The sequence below is a fragment of the Monopterus albus genome, unplaced genomic scaffold (assembly GCF_001952655.1).
Source record: "Monopterus albus unplaced genomic scaffold, M_albus_1.0 scaffold45.1, whole genome shotgun sequence".
In the NCBI taxonomy this organism is placed as follows: domain Eukaryota; kingdom Metazoa; phylum Chordata; class Actinopteri; order Synbranchiformes; family Synbranchidae; genus Monopterus; species Monopterus albus.
Window position 1 is genome coordinate 2131777 of NW_018127925.1, and position 18726 is coordinate 2150502.

General features: G+C 41.9%; 1 protein-coding gene across 1 annotated transcript; it reads right to left on the minus strand.

Annotated features, from left to right (window-relative positions):
• Positions 1 to 344: 344 nt before the first annotated feature.
• On the minus strand, positions 345 to 16267 carry oafa (OAF homolog a (Drosophila)). Its single transcript, XM_020600210.1, has 4 exons — positions 15439 to 16267; positions 3963 to 4097; positions 3693 to 3873; positions 345 to 1940 (listed from the first exon to the last, which is right to left on the minus strand). Exons 1-4 carry the CDS (start codon positions 15667 to 15669, stop codon positions 1666 to 1668), a joined length of 822 nt encoding a protein of 273 aa, XP_020455866.1. The 5' UTR covers positions 15670 to 16267; the 3' UTR covers positions 345 to 1665.
• Positions 16268 to 18726: the final 2459 nt, after the last annotated feature.

Genomic DNA, 18726 nt, shown 5'->3' on the forward strand with positions numbered 1-18726 from the left:
TCTGGGACCTTTGACACATGTAACCCCTTCTCTTCTTTCTACTGTATACTATATAGTAACGGCATAAAGTGTCCCCAAAATACATTAAATAATTACTTACAATTATATACATGCAGTGCAAAGAAAGACTTTATTGAAATAATTCATGTAAAACAACTCTTAATGGTACATTATCTAATTGTTCAATTTTCTTCCTATGGCATTTTTCCCCCAGCATATTCAAAACTCTTTCATAGAAAAAATATGTTTAACAACTTATTCTACAATTACATAGTGGAAATGTTAAGGCACTTGATCACCATAAAAGGCAACAAATACAAATGTTGCACTCATTTGGTTCTTTAGTTAGCAGGGCATCCTGACCCAAAACACAAAGGAACTTCTGATATGGCAGTAAACGCTGAAATGGAGTTGGAGGTAAGACAAACCAAAAACATGTTTAAATGTATTGCTCAAAGGAACAGACAGACAAACTGACATTTCATTCCACAACTTGAAGAAATGCTCTTTGAAGTATGCCTGTGAGTTATCAGTAATTTGGGATGAATAAATTATAAACATCGAACTGCTCACATTGATGGATTGAAGACACAAGACTGTATATCCAGTAGATGGCAGTATAGCCTACTGAAAAGCTACACTGCAGGTAGAATGAATCCTATACTGAGGAGCTGGCTTCTAGACACTGAAACTTTACACCCTTGTTTTGACAGATCCTCTTTTAACTTTGGTTTATTTTACACGTTTAAAGAGACTGACAATGTCAGTGGTAGGAATGAGGTGTCCCTCTTGGGTATTGATGGTGTAAAGAAGAACTAAAACTGTCCTATTAAAGGATATAATAAACCTGTTTATCTGCATAGTCTGTAGTACCATGAAAACTTGACAATAAAGTAGTATGATGTATCGATGAGTCTATAAACAACACCCAATATCCATGACATCAAAACATCTGAAATGTCTGAAATGTGTTTGAACACTTCTTGTTACTGGGGACCTGTGGTTTAACGTGTTAATTTAAGAGCTTGTTCAATATAAAAATTAAACTGATACAAAAATAGTCCTCCATAATTTCATTTTGCAACCAAAATAAATAAAGCGTTTTCTTTGACAACCAGCTTAAATGGTTATACACGGGCGTTTTCACAGAGCTTTAGAAGAAAGTTAAATCCACCATCCAAATTTTCCTTCACCAGGATGGAAGAGTTTGTTTGTACGAGTCTTGGGATCAGTGCCACTCTGTTGCTCCTCAGCTGGTGGTTAATTGACCAGAAACAGACTGTCCATCTTGGTGCTAATTTGAGAGGGTGTTATTGGTATCTTGTCATCTGCTCCCATTATTTCTCCCAAAAAAGGCACAGAATTGACATCTTCTTGGCATAGTTACACTATAGTTGACAACAATATGTCACTTTCCCAGAAAAAAAGTCAGTGGATCCTCTTACAATCCCACACTGCATCACTCCTTCCTTCCTGTGCCAACACCTGTTTCAGCTTGAACATCTGGCTCACACCACTACCCACCTGAGACAGCTTTGTTTAACATCGTATAAACCGAGGTCCGGTGTTCCTGTGTTTACTTTGAATAGGATGGGTGGAGGAGCATTGGCTTGGCTGAGGAAAACAAAAAGGATTTCACTTTTCTTAACCATCCAGAACAAAATACTAGGTCTCCTCGTCCCACAGACACAGCTGTTTTTGGGGAACATAGTATGTGAAATGGTAGCCCTTGCTGCAGCTCTTTATGCCACACTTGTAGGTAGAGCCTTTTCCCACAGTGTCCCGGCTACGGCAGTACTTCAGCAGACACGGGTACCACTCCAGACGCAGGCTGTATGTGCAGAGACAGGGCTGCCACAAGTCTTTAGTAGTGTGACAGGCCTGGAAGCTGGGCACCTCTGTTGTCTGAGGCAAGACCTCGAATATGGAGCCATCCACTCCTATAACACAGGCAGGAGAGGGGGCATTATTATCAGTGCTTGTGGTTTTAAAAACAAAAGCATGCTATCACACAATCGTGTCAATCTTTCTCTTTCTGATTTCCCTCAATATGAAACACAATAGTGAACTGAAAAGTGGGAACAAAGTGGCTACTTCTTTGGGAGATATTGCAGTAAAATGGGGGTTTTGTTATGCAAAGGAGATTCTACCAAGATTCCTCCATGCAGACAATGACACGGAGCAATAACACTGCTGTGAGTGGACAAAGTGGTGTTACAGTATATGGATTCTCCTCGGCCTGGATAGGTTCGACATCACTGCAAAAGGCCTTTTAAAAATAAACGATCAAGTCTGATAATGTGTTTTCAATTGAGAAAAGTATAGTGATGGCACAATAATGCCTTCAGAAATAAAGGAAGTGTGCCTACTCAGACTGCATTGTTTCAAAGATTTTATTTTTAGGCCAAAGTAGAAAATTTATAAGAGATGTAACAAGACAAATGGAACATAATAAACATCAACAGCACTGACAATGAGTGTGTTTACATGGACATGAGTGTCCCAGTTGTGATATGGTTTTTGAAGTATCCCGTTTTCATGTTTGCATAAGTAAAATTCATCTCAGAATTTCAAAAATTATTTTCTGAAACCCAGATAAGCTCTTATCTCAGTTTTGAGAAACCAGAATACACTAGCTGGAGTACTCCAAAAGAAAACAGGATACTGTTTTGCATCCATATTATCCAGGCTCCTGGGTGTTCCAGACTATCTGCCTAGGCACAGCTGCAGCATCTAAGTGACTTCAGATAAACACAAATAATATCTGGAGCAGAAGCATCTCTGTTTTGGAGCAGAGAGAGAATTTTGTCTGAACTGAAAGCATGGAAATGCAGACATCCTCAAAAGTGTAGTGGGCAAATGAGCTATGGGATGCTGGATGGGTCGGATCACAACTGAAAACCTTGGAAGAAAAATTACTACAAGGCCAGACATCAAAACAAAAGAAGTTGGCCTAGTCCAACAACATCCAAACTCTTCAAAATATTGGATGACCTGGTTGGTCACCATCCACGTTCCACAACAGAGGATGAAGGAGTTGACAGCTTTCCCTGTCCAGTGGATACTAAGATTCCACAACAGAGGACAAAGGAGTTGACCTCAGCTTTCCCTGTCCAGTGGATACTAAGGCTCCAATGGGAGATACATCAACTCCTGGTAGCCTTAAGTTGTGTACAGGTTATCAACATTAGCACATATAGTAGGCTATCCCCAGTCTTTTCCTTTAAGAAGAATAAATAAAAACAGTTAGGATATGTTTTCCTACTTATATCAAAGTATAGGAGATGACAGAGCTGAGGAGACTGAAGATTTAGTAGTAATCAGTAACCAGGATACGAGTTTTGATTACGTATACGGGGATATTAATAACCAGATTTCTCTGTGTTCTATGTAAACACCATATGCTGAATATGATCACAACTGGGACACTGTCCATGTAAATGCACTCACTGACAGAGTCTTATCAACAACAATCCAGTGATGATGCCAAGAGTGAATGAAGTGGAAAAAATCATTTAGGTGATAGAAAAGGGAAGAGATAGTATTGTGGAGATAAAGATCATCAGTACAGACATACAGATCTTAGGGACAATTAGACGGGATGGGGAAAAGAAGAGAAGACAGGAGACCAACAGATATTTTGCTCAAACCACTAAAAAAACTTTCACTGATAAACAAAGATGACTCCAGACCTTTGTCCAGCCAGTGTTTGACATCTGCCTCCCTGGTGTATATGGCTTCTCGGGCCTCGCTGCACATGTTGCGGATGTGGGAGCTGAGTTGCCAGGCCCGACTCAGATTGACCGCCACGCTCATTGTCAGCTGCTCCAGTCCTCGCCGCTCCTCTGCCATGCGAATGGCCTGAGGATTTTTCTGAGCATACAGTATAAATGATCAGTATTCACACCCCGATTTGCTCTGAGAACTATGACTGAAAACAGTCATCATATCAGTCACCATACCTGTCGGAGGCGGGCCATGGACTCACTGGGGATGATCTCATTGCGGTTGAGGCGAGAGATGAAGCACAGGGCCTGGTACTGGTTCTGCCCTCTTTCCAGTTCACCCAGGATCAGCGCTCGAAATATCTTCACATTCTGCGAGACACAAGGGATGAGAGATGACAGGCTACACAGATGACTTCCAGAAATCTTTCAAGTGGCGCATGAGGTGAGGCTATAATAATGTACCGTTTATATCTGCAGTCTCATACAGATCAGAACAAATATTCTTTCCATTTTGGTACTTAATGCAGCACTTTTCCAGACATTCAAAGTAATTCAATATGTGGAGAACAAAGATTTTCAAACAACTGTGTGCCAAAAGTAAAGAGACGTTTATGTTCACTACACCCACAAGCTTCATCTGACAGTTTGTTTATACTTCTTACTGTCTGTAGGCCTGTGCAGTGTTGCTCTAGCCATGCTCCAGTTCATTGTCCTGTCAAATTAAGGCTTTGGGCCTCTTTCTTGTCAAACTTAGACTTTTTCACATCTCATAAAAATCAGAAACATTTTACCCTGCTGTTTTATGTGGAACTGTGGAAGTAGAAAAATTGTGATAGTGAAGAATTTACAAACAAAAAAACAACTTGTTGCTGTTGGCAGGTGTGTGAGAGACCTGGCACAAAACCCAAGGCCATAAAGAGTTCTGTGAGAGGGCATGCAAAGCATGATGGGAAGCTCCAGCACTGGAGAAAGCAGAGCAGTAGATCTGCGTTTCCATTCAGACATCAACTCTCGTCCTTGGCTTCAGCTTCAAGACAGACATGCACAGTCCCAAACACCCCTCCTCCACTTTTCACACACTCATCTGAAGCAAACAGGCTGCAGAGGAGTAGCTTTTTCAAGGCTCTCACTCCCTGAACAAGAGGAACTCTGGGACAGATAAACAGTGCTGAGATAACCTCATGAGTCCTCTCTACATTCTTTGAGCCCACTTCCCTCTATGCAAGTGTTCATGCTGGAAACAAAGAAAATCACTTTGCTTCAACTGTGTTAACTGGTCTGTAGTTCTTCATAGACTACTTTGCATGATCACTTTGGTTCCTCGTTTTGAAGATCCACTATTATCTGTGAAAAGAATTGCTGGCAGCTGCACAGTACAAGCACGGGCATTACACAAGGCAATCATGCAATACCTTTTGACCTTTGGAAAGCAAATTATTAACATTATTAACAAATACTGATTCACAGGCTTTATGTGATATTAACCTTGCACATCTCTGTGAGCTGCTCCGTGTTGTGCATAAACATGGGCTTAAAAACTGTAGATACAAAGAAAGCCAAAACTAAATACCTCATATGTTCTCATACTGTAATAGACTAGCATTCTTTTTTTTTTTTTTTTTTTTTTACAAAAAAGACCAAAGTCTGGATGATTAAAGAGAACTTCAAGACAGTAGGAGGCATGAATGCATAAACAGTGAACAGAGTGAAAACAGGGAGTACAATGACAATGGAAAATAAAATGGGTACGAATGTCTATTCCCCTTAAATATAGGGAGAGGCAGAGGCCACGACTTCAAGACCTCCCATACTGCAGACACATGGTGCTAACACTGCGACACTGGATGTGGTGGCAGAGAGAGAGAGAAAGAAGGGGGAAGGCCTTTGTGTCAGCCACATGGATTTGCCCCAGGGCTTGCTGGATAATTACAGAGAAGCAGGGTACAGCCCCACCAAGTCCACTTCTTTGGAACTTAAGGCGCTTTTCCATCACCTGGTACCGGCTCAACTCAAATCGACTGTAGATAGTTCCCTCTCAGTGTAGCTGGCTGTCATAGCAACACGGCATTACATTGTCGTGATGTCGTCAGCAACCGACACCGTAACAGTGGAGGACATCAAAATACCGCTGGTTTCTTTGTCCCAGGATGTCTCACATGTTGATGACGCGATTTCTCTGACCAAATTGCTAGTCTGCAGTGTTTACACGTCACCGTTTGGTATCACCTTTACTTGCTTGGAACCTCGGCAGAGGTGACACCAAAAATAGTACCAGGTACTATCCTCAACATCTGACTGATGGAAACAGAAATACTTTAAGGTGAGTTGAGTTGAGTCAAGCTGAACCGGTACCAGGTGGTGGAAAAGGGGCTTTAGTCACTGCTAAAGTGTGGACACTGGGATCTCCTGCTCTTGTCACTATCGATCCAGATTAATGACTAGTGCCATTCATTTTGGATTGAGGTCAAAAGGGCAAGCAGTGGGCACCAGTGCTTTGGTAAAAATATTTTCTGATGGAAGGTGAATTTTATTACTTTTGGACAGAGCCAGGCTAGCCACTTCCCTCATCTTCATGCCAAGCTAAGCTAACTGTCTGCTGGCAGCAGCTTTATATTTAGTGTACAGACATGACAGAGGTATCAAAGACACTATGAAAATGTATCTGTATGAAGCCTGTGCATATCCAGCCATCAATTAAGAAAACTTGAATTTAATCATGACCTCTGAATAGCAATAACAAACCAGTGTTGGCGCTGCTGTGATAATAATCAGCATGGATTCCCAAAGCACATCAAGTAATAACAATGACATCATCTCTGCCTCTCCATCCAGACAGAAGTTGTTGGTATTCCACTGTTTGTTTGGACAAGACTAGACTCACTTCTGCCTGCCTGAAAACAAGCACTGGCACATGTACACACTGATTTGTGCAGACACATTCAAAGTATGATAAAAGAAAAGGTTGCTGAAGAGTGAAATGTGCAGTGTTATGATTAAAGAAGGGTTTTCCCCTGTTGTTATGATGGCAGGCAACATCCAAACACCATGAGGGCGTGGGCACTGAACTGACAGATCAAACAAGAGATACCTCTTTTAATATGGGCCAAGGGGTACTGTTCATTTTCAGTCAGACTGTTGATGAGGGAAAATACTAACAAATATGTTAGAGGCAGGTGGCACGCTCCAGTGGCAAATGGTATAGATTAAGATTCAGCCAATTGTTGCAAAGCTAGTGACACATCTGAATAATAATTTTAAAAAAAGCTACAAAAATTTCACAAATTCAGCTTTTGAACATTATAGTCATGTGAACCTGCTAAAGTTTGAAAATAAGAAGTAAAACCATTCCAATTCACAACTACTTTTAAAGATGTGAAACCTATTCATTCTCTCAATGTGCATTTCCATAGACCTACATAAAATTAAAGGCTTGTAGAGCAGTATTTAGAAAAAATGACCAGGTACAGACCTTAAGAATTAAAAGAGGGACATTTCCCCCCCATCTTGAAAAAGATGGTTAATACCACAATCAAAGGACAGTGTAGCCTTGAGTTTTTCCCCCTCCAGAGCAATGTAAATGTCAGCATGGCTATAAATAATCCAAACAAGTACAGATTCCTAAGCACTGCTCTCCGACACCAGGGATAGAGACCATTTGCAGACAAACTACCACTGGCCAACGGCCAAACACAAGTCTGTATTCATGCAACCGGACTAGCGGGGGCCATACTAAGATCTATTAAACAGTTGAGAGGGGGGGCCCATTTCATTGGTGGTTACCTTTGGTGGACCAGATTATTTAAGAGGTGCACAAAAGCCTATTCAGCCATTCAAAGGGTGCCATTTACAGTGAACAGTGCCATATATGCTCCCGTCACAGAGTATGTACCTGATTTACTGACTGTGAAACAGAGAGCTGTGTTCTATGAGGGTTCTATGGCCACAAGCAGTTTAAACGTTCTGGTGCAGTGAAACATGTACATCTCACTCTGAAAGCGAGACCAACTGTGCCAATACCTGCACATATGGTTGGTCATTCAAACATACAAAAATGCATGCACACACACAAACAGTGTACCAGCATCTTTCTCCTGTGCAGGGGGTTCTTCCTGTTTTTCCAATCCCGACTAAGATCCTGTCTGTTGATAAGGTTGACGACTGGCTGGGGAGCACTGCTGGTCAGCCACGCTCTGATGAGTCACTTGGGATCACTGTGGGTATTTGAGTTGGTCTGAAACCAAGTTGCTGGAGCTTTTAAGGGTCTTCTCCCAGTCAGCAGCTGCTGAGCAACACAAATCTACAATGCTGATATAAAAGCTTCACACAGTCTTCCAGTTGATCCATTTGGCTTCTGTTTTTATAAGCCTATGTAATAAAGTGTGCACTTTTTACTCTGACTCTCATTTAAAAACATGCACTGTTGCTAATGGGGAGGATATTTGCATTTTGAAGGAAGCTCAGTCAAAAAGCACAGGTGGAGGCAGAGATTAAAGATCATGTTGGGAGACAGAGGGAGAGAGGGTGAGACAGACTCACACAGACAAAAGAAAGGAGAGAACAGCTCCTGTGCTAACAAAATGCCTGAGTTAAAGCTAATTACAGTGGCTCCAAAGGAAGGAATGTGGAGTTACGTTTGGGGCTGGTCACACCTGGCTGTCCAAAGAGTTGCAGCAATTAGTAAACAGTGGCAGTGAATGGGCAATGAAAACACTGGAGGCCACAGAAAGAAAGGTTTTCTACTTGGATGTTTTCTTAACTATGAAAGGTTACTTACTTTGCCAACTGCAGGAGTATTAATATTTAAGTGTTACAGATGTGAAAACTTCACCAACATTTTCTACTTTATATTTTAAAGGCTTCAAACCTGTTCAAAACATGTGCAGGTTACAATAAGGGAACTGTCCCTTCATGTAGAACCTGGATACAATTATCCAGACACCCAAACTGTTTATGAAGACTTTGCAAAAAGGAAATGAGTGGGAGAGAAACAGTGGGTGTCAACAGGGAAGGAAATGAGACAAACAGATAAGACATAAACAAATGACATGGCTGCAGTCTCATTTGGCCTCTAACGGTTGTCCCATATCCTGTAGCAGAGCACATAAACATAAAGCCATATATTAGAATAATTTAAAACACCATAACTGAGAACTTATGTTTACCATTAAAAACGGTTTGAATGTGAAAGAGGTTAGTTTTGTAAATGCCATTTATTCACCTAGTTGAAAAATGTGTCTTAACAGGAAAACCAAGGAGCCTGATGCTAGTTTATAGTATCCTTTAAAAAGTCATCCCTATTGTTTTGACTTTCGCTGCTCTTTTTCAGAACTTTTACAAAAGAAACCGTGCTTCTATAGCAAAAGAGCTGAGCAGCTTATTTGACAGGAAGGTGATGTAATACATTCCCAGCTGTGGACCCTAATAACTTGAGCTCTAGAACTGTCACAAGGGTTGCAAATCTGAAACGAACCAGACTGGGCTATAGCCAAGACGACACTAGTATGAGTGTGACAGAAGGGCATTTCAGGACACTATGGGCAGAACATAACAAAAGCTTTGGCAGAGTAAACCCTTGTATGCAATCTTAAAACCTCTGAAGTGATGTGATCACAGCTATGCACACTGTAAGCCACAGCTACTGTCTTGTTCATCAAAGGCTGATACTTCAGCACCATGTGGTCCACTATCCCAGATCACTGGGGGTAAAAAAAAAAAATAAAATCTGACAGTTGTCTCTCCCTGCTATGACCTCTCTCTCCCTGCATGACCCCGCATCTCCCCCTGCGTGTGGGATTGGGAATCTTTTACTTTATCGGCAGCATTACAGATGAACATCTGGTCTGCTGGTGGGAGGAGGATAAAAAATAAAGACATCAACAGGGGCCACAAGAGGCCAATGTGGGCCCTTGAAGGGCCATAGAAGAGGCCATTTTCCGGAGAGTCAGAGTCAGCAGGGAACAAAGGGCTGCCAGGAGAAAAGACTTAAGTGGGTTCATCTTCTGAAAAGGTCTTCTGCCTGGCCTGCACATACTACAGTGAAAGCTGCATGGAGTAGAAACAGAAACAACACAGAAAAGAACCCGAATCAGAAATAATTTCAGATGCATTAGTTTTTCTCTCCAGAGTAACCTCATAGAACTGTAACATATATTCAGTAACATGTTAAAAATCTAATTTTAAACAGAGATTACAAGTAAAAGCAGTGCAATTCCTCTAAATCACATTGAAGGAACTACAGAATCAAAAGGGAAAATGAGTAGTGTTAGGTATTTTTAGTCAGATAGAAATTGGATAGATACTTTATGTATTAGAAATGTTTAGTGGAGATAGGATGGCTAGTTAGACTGTTAAATGCTTAGTCATGCTTATGAGTTTCTACAGGGTACATCTGGTCAAGGATAACTAGAGAGAAGAGTTGATGACTGTCAGCAGACAGGATGTTTAATATTATTATTATGACGTGTATAACTGTAGCCTTAGCCATAATATGTTCTTATGTTTAAGCCACCACATGTACTAGAGGTCGTGAGAATGTTTTTAGTTACACACCACTTAATCAACAGACACACACACACATTGATTTGCTTCATGTTTTGACTACTGCTATGACCAGCTGCAAAGCTGGTAAGAGAGACGTCTCAGTTGACGTTTCTGTGTAGTATGGGGCTAGCCCAACCGAGGGGATATAATGTATAGGCCTGGTGGGTTCAGGGTCCTTCATCTTACATCTGCCTGCGAGCAGTTTGGAGGTGCAAGATACCTGAGCGTGCAATGTTAATTTTACCTGTGATCCTTTGAATAAATCAGCACTGTTTTGAAGTTACTTGGACTGTCTTGTCTCTCAGAGTTAGCAATGGTAACAAGAACCAGTCCTTCAGTAGTAGTAGAGGTCTTCCAAGGTACTGCTCAACATAAAAGCTTGAATATCTGAGTATATAAGTATGTATTTCAGGTAAGGATGGAAAGCTGAAGCTTATTTTGTTTCATTTTCACTTACGCTGTGAAACAATTTCATGGGAATGACTGACTGCCAATGACTCATCGATGACTCTATAAGACAGGCTCATTACTCATGTGTCCCTATAATGCGTCTGAAACAACATTATTTCCTGGAACAGGTGGCACTTACCTGTAAATAGACAAGTCTGTGCAAGTGACAAAGTGGGATGGTGTTTCAGGGTTGAGTGGGAGCCAAAGGGCGGCAGTAAATAAAATAGTGAGGGGAAAAATGTGGTGACTGCGCTGACTTGTCACTGATATAGAACGGCTGCAATCAGGAAAAAACAGCCAGCAGTTGTTTCATTTGGAAAAACAGGGGTATTTCCCAAACACAAGAAACATGCCATCAAGCCTCCTACACAGGAAAGTCAGTTTGCCTAATAGCTAATAAAGGCTACAGTCCAAATCCAGTTGAACAATTTTAATGGGTGATACACAATATGTGAAGGCTCTGAGAGGACAAGCGATGGACATCTGCCAAATGGGTCACAGATACTGTACGTATATTCAACAGGCACATACACTGAAAGGCTAACCAACCTACCTTGCCCCTCCCAACGCTTATTCTGTTTTTGACATAGCACATAAGGGTGTGTGAAGATCCTCCAGCTCATTCATACAGCAAGTTTGCTGTTGGGCGTATCCATAAAGCTTTGGTGCTTTGAAGACAATCAGAATAAACACTAGAGCAAACTGACCTGAGGGCGGAACAGTCCCAGACTAAAACATGATCCGGTTTATAAAGCTGAAATGAAAAGAAAATTAATTAAATGGCTGATGTGCTCATTCACACCATGGCGCCATTGTTAGACCCATTTAACATGATAGTGTGAGAGTGAAGCAATTTCCCACCATCTGTTGCTTCCTTGATCCATCAGCACAGCAGGGTGTCACTAGCCCTTTTCAGACATGCAGTGGAACCTTGAAATTATCTAGACATTACCCAGAGGAGCTGTATGTAGAGCGTAGATACCCGGACCAAGCCCGACAGGACTCATCCGTACCCTGGGGTTTGGACCAGGTTCATTATGTTTGGGTCAGGGCCGGGTCTGACACGTAGGTCAAACTTTAAGCTATATGGCTGAAGCACTCAAATTTCTGCTTCATTTAATGATAAGGGCAAAAACACCACACAAACTCAACTCTATCGGGCTTGGGTCAGGTTATGACATTATGTACTGTAAGCTTGTCAGTCTAGGGCAGAAATATATATTTGCAGCATGATCCATGCTCTACTTGTATGTGAAAACACAAACATTTTGAGTCAGCTGGCCCAGACGTTAAGCGGACTTGACCCTGTCAGCTCCCTAGTACAAAGTCCACATAATGCCTGAGTGAGCTGGAGTGAGAAAAACAGCAGCATATAACAAAATAGCTAATGGAGACATGACATGGTTCGAGAACTTCTGTTGTTAAGAGCTACAAACTGGCTACGTCATGCTTCTTCTCCTGCGCACTCTGCTCCAGGGCCCCCACTCTCATAAGCCATTTCCAGTAGGTGACAACATGCCTGACACAGACTATCTCCTGTTGTGTGCTACATATATGAAAGAGCATTTCTGGACAAACATTCCACGGACATAGTCTGGAGTTCATGCGTGAAAACGGCTACTAAAGCCAGGCCTACACAAGAGATGCAGTCTCTGCGGATAACTTTGAAAGTAGTTTTATGCTGTATTATGAACTGTGATAATGAAACCTTTTCAAAATTCTAACGTGATTGATGTGATCAAAGCTTTGTCTTAAGTGGCTTCTAAGATTTTGGCCAAAATGTGTGATCTGAAAACACTACTGTGCCATGAACGCTTTTCAAATTTCAGCTGCCTTTTTAAGTTATTCTGCATTAGTGTTGCCAAAGATGTACTGATTTTTGTTTAAACTGTCAGATGTGTCATTACAGAACCAAGGTGTAGATGTACAAGAGAATGCACCATTGCAGCCCAGAAGTTACACCTTCCACAAAAGTAAGTCAGCTGAGAGGCCCGTGAAGTCACTCACATTCCTGCATTGATCAAAGCCACTAGTTGAACATAAAAGGCAAGGCACTAATGAGTGCAAACTCATTAGCTTCTCTGACAAAGTTTATACATCTGGAAAGACCCAACACAGCCTCTCAAATATGTGAAACATTTCCCTTGGATTACTCTCCAAGACATGGTTTATGTTCCGCTCAAGGTCTTTAGATTCTTTTAGACCATAAGCTGTTGCAGTGATTGCTGAAATAAAAAATAAATAAATAAATAAAAAAAAATCAGATCTGCACTGAACTGGCAACTAACAAATGACTAGCAACAGCACATCTGTGTTCAGATTTGTCTCGTGTGGCAAAATCTACACTGACATCAGACATGTCATCGGGATATTACTGTTCTACAGACAGATGGTTGCAATTTTTGATAATTTAGAGTAGATTCAGCTGTGAAGATGTCAGTGATAATAGACAGTAATGAAACAGTGAAATTACTAACATAAAGTCCCTTGATGACACTGAAACTTTTGAGCAAATTTAGTGAGCTACAAACATGTGTGGACAATAAATACTGGATGACTGACTCCCACCCATGATTTCTTTCTTTCATAAAATGATAATAACAGTTCTTCAGTGGTTTCAGTGGTTCAGATTTACTCAACAACGTACATAGGTGCCATAAGCGAGCTAAACCACATCATCTTTTCCATATGTCCACAGAGAAAACGGAAATCTCCTGAAATCACAGTACGGCTGATACTAACAGTGATTCACTGCTTGGATAAGGTTGACTAAACTTCCTTCTCACATCCAGCAGACCACTCTGCTAATGGCTATAACATTCACCATCACATCTTTGCCACATGTTCACATAGCAGCAAACAGAATGACTGCTGCTGTCTGATTATCTATATAGAGTTCCACTGGGAAATGATCCCGATAAAAATCTTACACATTACATAAAAACCCTGAGACACAAATGAAACGCTTGTCAGACAAAACACATTCACTTAATGATGAGGACCAGAAAACATCCAAAGAGGACTTTTGCCTCTACAGTACCTATCCACCTTAGGCTGTGTAAGCCAGTCTAACTCTCCAGTGTTTAACTTCCCTGTTAAAATGATCTTCTTCCCACATGCATTCATCTGGACTGTATCATCAAAGCAGCTGGAAGAGACAGCTCATCCAATTTCCCATAAATCTTGGAGATACTACACAAGAACTAAATGAAAACCACATGCAGGAGAAACGTGGAGTGAACAGGACAAAGTGAGCAAACGACAGAGTGGGGGACAAGGGGAGAAAGAGAGCGGTGTAGAACAGATAAACCAGGCAGTGAAAAAGTTAAGTGTTCTAAGAGGTTCTGTTGCTTTTATTCAAATGCAGACCCACATGTGCGTATTAAGTGTGTGCATGTATTAAGAGATGAAGTGCCGGCGCAGCCAAGCAAAGACTCACAGATCGGTGTGTGTCTCTTTTGTCTTGGCGTGTCACCAGTGACTGGGGGCGACAGCCTCTTCTCTTTCATCTCTAAATTAGCTGTTTTGCTTAGTGAACCAGATGTGGTGATCAAAAAGGTCGGACATGCCCACTTAATCCTGGTAAATCTCCCACTTCACATCTCGCCAGCCTGTCAGCTTCTGTGTGACAGCAACCATCACAGACGCATGCCTTTGCTCCAAGTCCCCCCGATGTACGCACACATCAGTTGTAGTGTTCCTTCCAGGACTGACATTTATGTTCCTATGAGTTGTGATTGCCATATAGTGTCATATTTGCAAAAATCATTAATGTAATTCTGGTTACAGAAGGATACTTGATCTGCACGCCTACTTTAAGAAAAAATGCTAAATATGGCCACCGATAATCAGCTCTGGGCTGAACCCAAGAACAGCAGGGGTTTTCTAAGCTAGCCACATCTAAGGAGCAGCAGCTGTCTTGGCCTCTGTGAGACTTGCTCAGATGGAAAAAGATGAATGACACTACTAGTCATAGGTCCAAGTTCCATTATTTCATCCAGGGCATTTTAGACCTTTGGGATGGTTTTCTTTAAGGTCAGATATATGAACCTGTATCCCTGCCTAGAAGTGAAAGTTGAATTTGAAGAAAGAGGTCATTGTGGTTACTGTTTTTCAGCCTTGAGAGAATAAAAAAATGTGGTAAAAGGTTTTGAGGAGAAGGTAAACAAGCAGACATCTATCACACTTGGTTTTTGGGCTACCACCCCCACATCTGATACACGACTTGGATTTGTGAAAGCCGAGGTTTCTGTTTATGGTAAACACACCCCTGTTTAATCAGATTTTGTCCTGAGGGGAAGCAGTTAAGTGAAACTGTATTGAAGTCTAAGTGTGTGTTTCTCAAAAGTGAAAGTTTTGGCCCATCAGTAAGGTCTCCAGGAGGTCCCCAACGAGGTACAGTGTGATTTTGGTTTTATCACAAATTTAAGGATGACCAAGACTCATTAAATGAATGCATGTTTCTCTCTAACTATAAATTCTGTATTAATGTTTGAAATAGTTGGGGACCTCCTGAAGACTTCAGTGATCATTGATGAGCCCACCCTTTATTTTTGGTACCGTGAAGTGGCCTTGGATACAAGAAACAACAACTTGCAGCAATATGAGGCTTTGTAACGGCACCTTCCAAATCGCAATACTGTCCGTACTAGGGAGGAGGAAACGTCCCCTCCAGGTACAACAGAGTTTAGTCTAAGTAGTTGACAGCACCACCTCTCACCTGTTTGAAGTCCACCACAAAAGTGATGAGTGTTCCGTCTCCCTGCTTAAATTCGAGTGATATGGAGTCTCTCTCATTGTCCGCCTCCAAAACCTCCTCAGTCACCAGTCCGTCAGAAAGCCGGACTCTGACCCGCAGCTCTGAACCGAGTCCCACAGCGAGGACCAGCACCAGGGCGCACAGACGGGTCAGTGTGTGAACCGAAGGCGCAGACATGCAACTCGCAAACATCCCCAGAGGCGCAAAACTGAACGAGACAGAGGGAAAACTCGGGGTGAAATCCAGAGATGTGTGTTCATGTCCCCTAACTATTTCCTTGGATTTTCTGTAAAGTCTTCTCCTTCATATTCAAAGAAGGGTTACAGCTGCAGGTCGGAGTTCCATATGGTCCCCTGTGTGCCAGCACTTCCCAGAATTACACACACGGTCATGGAAATCAGACGACAGTCCCCTTAGTAAAACCTTTTCACTTCTGGGAGTTCAGCTCATTTCCATTGAAAGTCTCTCTCCGGTGCTATAAACCAAATCACGCGCAATTCCGTTCCCCGAGCGCTACAGCCAGCAGTCCGACGACCACACGTTGCTACTCAGCCTGCTTTGTGTTGATATTCCCGTCTTCTTTTTTGCTTCTTCTGCAGTTCACGCAGTCCCGTCACTTCCTCCGTCGGTATCCCAGCGCTTGCCTGGTCTCCAAACTTTCTGCTGTGTGCACGAGTGAGTGAGCGAAGTGATGGTAGTAAACTCTTAAAGCCACACCACCCTCTGAACGCTCTGCCCATCCCCCTCGAGGCCTCATGTGATCCTCCTGCACTCCAGCAAGTAGGCTGAACTAATAATACCCCAACAATTATAACAATGGTGCTGGTAGGATTTGTAAATCACAGCTTTGTGGATGTTATAGGGATAAACAAAAAGCATGGGCAAACTACAGGCTAACCTGCAGCTGCTGGTGATGAAAGAGCAAGCAATAGCCGGTTGACCAAAAAAAAGCTTATTATAGTGGATTTTTTATAGGTTTGATATATGATAGGCTCAATAAAATTAATTCATGTCGTTTGTTCTACTATATATCATCATCAAATAACAGGATAAATTCTTGTTGGCGTTTCAGACAAATGACCGTGGCTTATTTGCATCCCAAATGTGTGAAATTGAGACTACTGCTGTGAAAATCAGCAATGCAGTCTACCACCTACAGCCTGATGGGGGAAACAAAGATGTGGCATGTTCTCTTGATGAGTTCTGTTGCAGTACTGCCCTTCTGAAATAAATCTATATATCGTATGGTTGAATCAGATTCCAACTGAAGTAAAAAGTACAGTCACTCCTTTATTCTCCTGTCATATGTTATTTCATTGTGTGATGAGGGGGAAGGGAAAGCTTGACAAACCTGAGGAGAGAGCTGCCAAACAGAGAAAAGCTGCTTATCTACAGGAAGATCTCATATTTAATAGCAGATTACAACTCTGTGTGTGATATCCCTGCTGCACTGAACCACCTGAGCAGTTGTGTTATCTCTATGGTCTGACGTACTGCATTCTGGGTGGGCCAAGCTCCAAGCCAGCGACCCCGAGTGTGGCAGCACTCAAGTGCTGCTGAGATTGAGAGGTGGTCGCTCCAGTGAAGGAGAAAACAAACAGAGAGACCATAAAGCAGAGCAAACATTGTTAGCTGGGAACTAGCAAACGAAGCTGATAGACTGGGGGTCGGGCAAACACATCTTTAGTTCTCTGGCTACGTCTTAGTTATAGCTTTTAAATCTTTCTGCAGGCTAAAGTGTCAGCCACAAACAGTTGATGGGTTGCATATCACCACCACAATTTAGTACCTCCTACATTGTCAGCAAGCAAGCACACACACACATACAGCTGTCCAAAGTGCAGCACCTCTGTGAGTTAACACAGGCAGACGGCAAAGCACAAGTTGCTTTGTACAGAGGATGTTTATGATTAACTAGCGATTGTATTGTCCTGCTGTAATTGCGGGCATGATGAGCAGTGTACTGTCAGCCACGTCACTGGTCTGATATGAAGCAATGAACCAGGGAAAATGTGTGATAGTATTGTTAAGAAATGAAACTAAAGATCATAACCACCTGCAGTTGGCTGACTTCTCATTAACATTTACACACCATTAAGTAATCATGTTCTTTCACTGATTTGTTTTCCTTATCTACTGCTTCAATCTTAATTTTTGCAATGCTCAGCTTTATTAGCATAGTCACTTGGATGGTCCAATTGAAATGGAGAAAAGCAGTTTTCACTCCTAAATCAAAACCTGTGAAACAGACTCAGAAGTCTTGTTTGGCCTTCTATGTGTTGGCTTTTATCTTAAAGCTACAGTGTGCAACTTTGTTCAGATATTTGTGTTGTAAGAATCTGTTCCAAAACATGTCTTAATGTGGAGAGGTGCTGTCGAGGCCTCCTGTGACCCAGACTCATTGAACAGCACTGGCAGCAGTGCAGAGATATTAGCTTCAAAAAGGTTTTGAACAGGACTGACCTCTCTAACCAATCAGAGATTTTCAATTATTTCTGCTTGATCAGTAAGTTTTGTTGTATTCCAGTGCTGGGTGGAGCAGAGTGGATTGATGTGGAGTATCTGCCAGCGCTACCTTAAGGATAAGGATAATAATAAGGATAATCACCTTTATTTGGCCAAGTATGTTACACACACAAGGAATTTGCTTCCGGTACAGAACCGAGGCAGCCATCTGCGGCACCAGCTCACACCGATGGCTCTAACTAATGTGGGGTTCAGTGTCTTGCCCAAGGACACATCGACACGTGGACTGCAGACACAGAGATTCAAACCTGCAACCCTCCGGTTGGGGGACTACTGCTCTACCCGCTGAACCACAGCATTTAAAGTTACATACTGTAGCTTTAACAACATATAGCTGCAGAAGTTTTCTTATCTAAACCCAATCTTTGATATCCCCCTGTAGCTGTGAAATGTGAAAACCAGTTTATATCTTGCAAAAGTGATGCACTGACTCTTAGGAAAAGAGTTAAAGGCCTTTTAGACCATTTAGGGCATTTAGAAAAATACCTACAGTAAAGATACAATCAGTGTGTAATATTCAAGGAGCAAAACCATGTAAAATTACAAAGCAGCACTAAAAAAATGAACACCAATGTGCAGCTTAATGTGGGAGAAGTTGTGAATTTTTTTTTTTTTTACTGGTGCTAATACTTGCACTTCCACATTGCCTGTTAAACATGTGAAGCATTTCCACACTCGATGAAGGACAATTGTGCTTATTGGTGAGGTATTTGGCTTTGACCA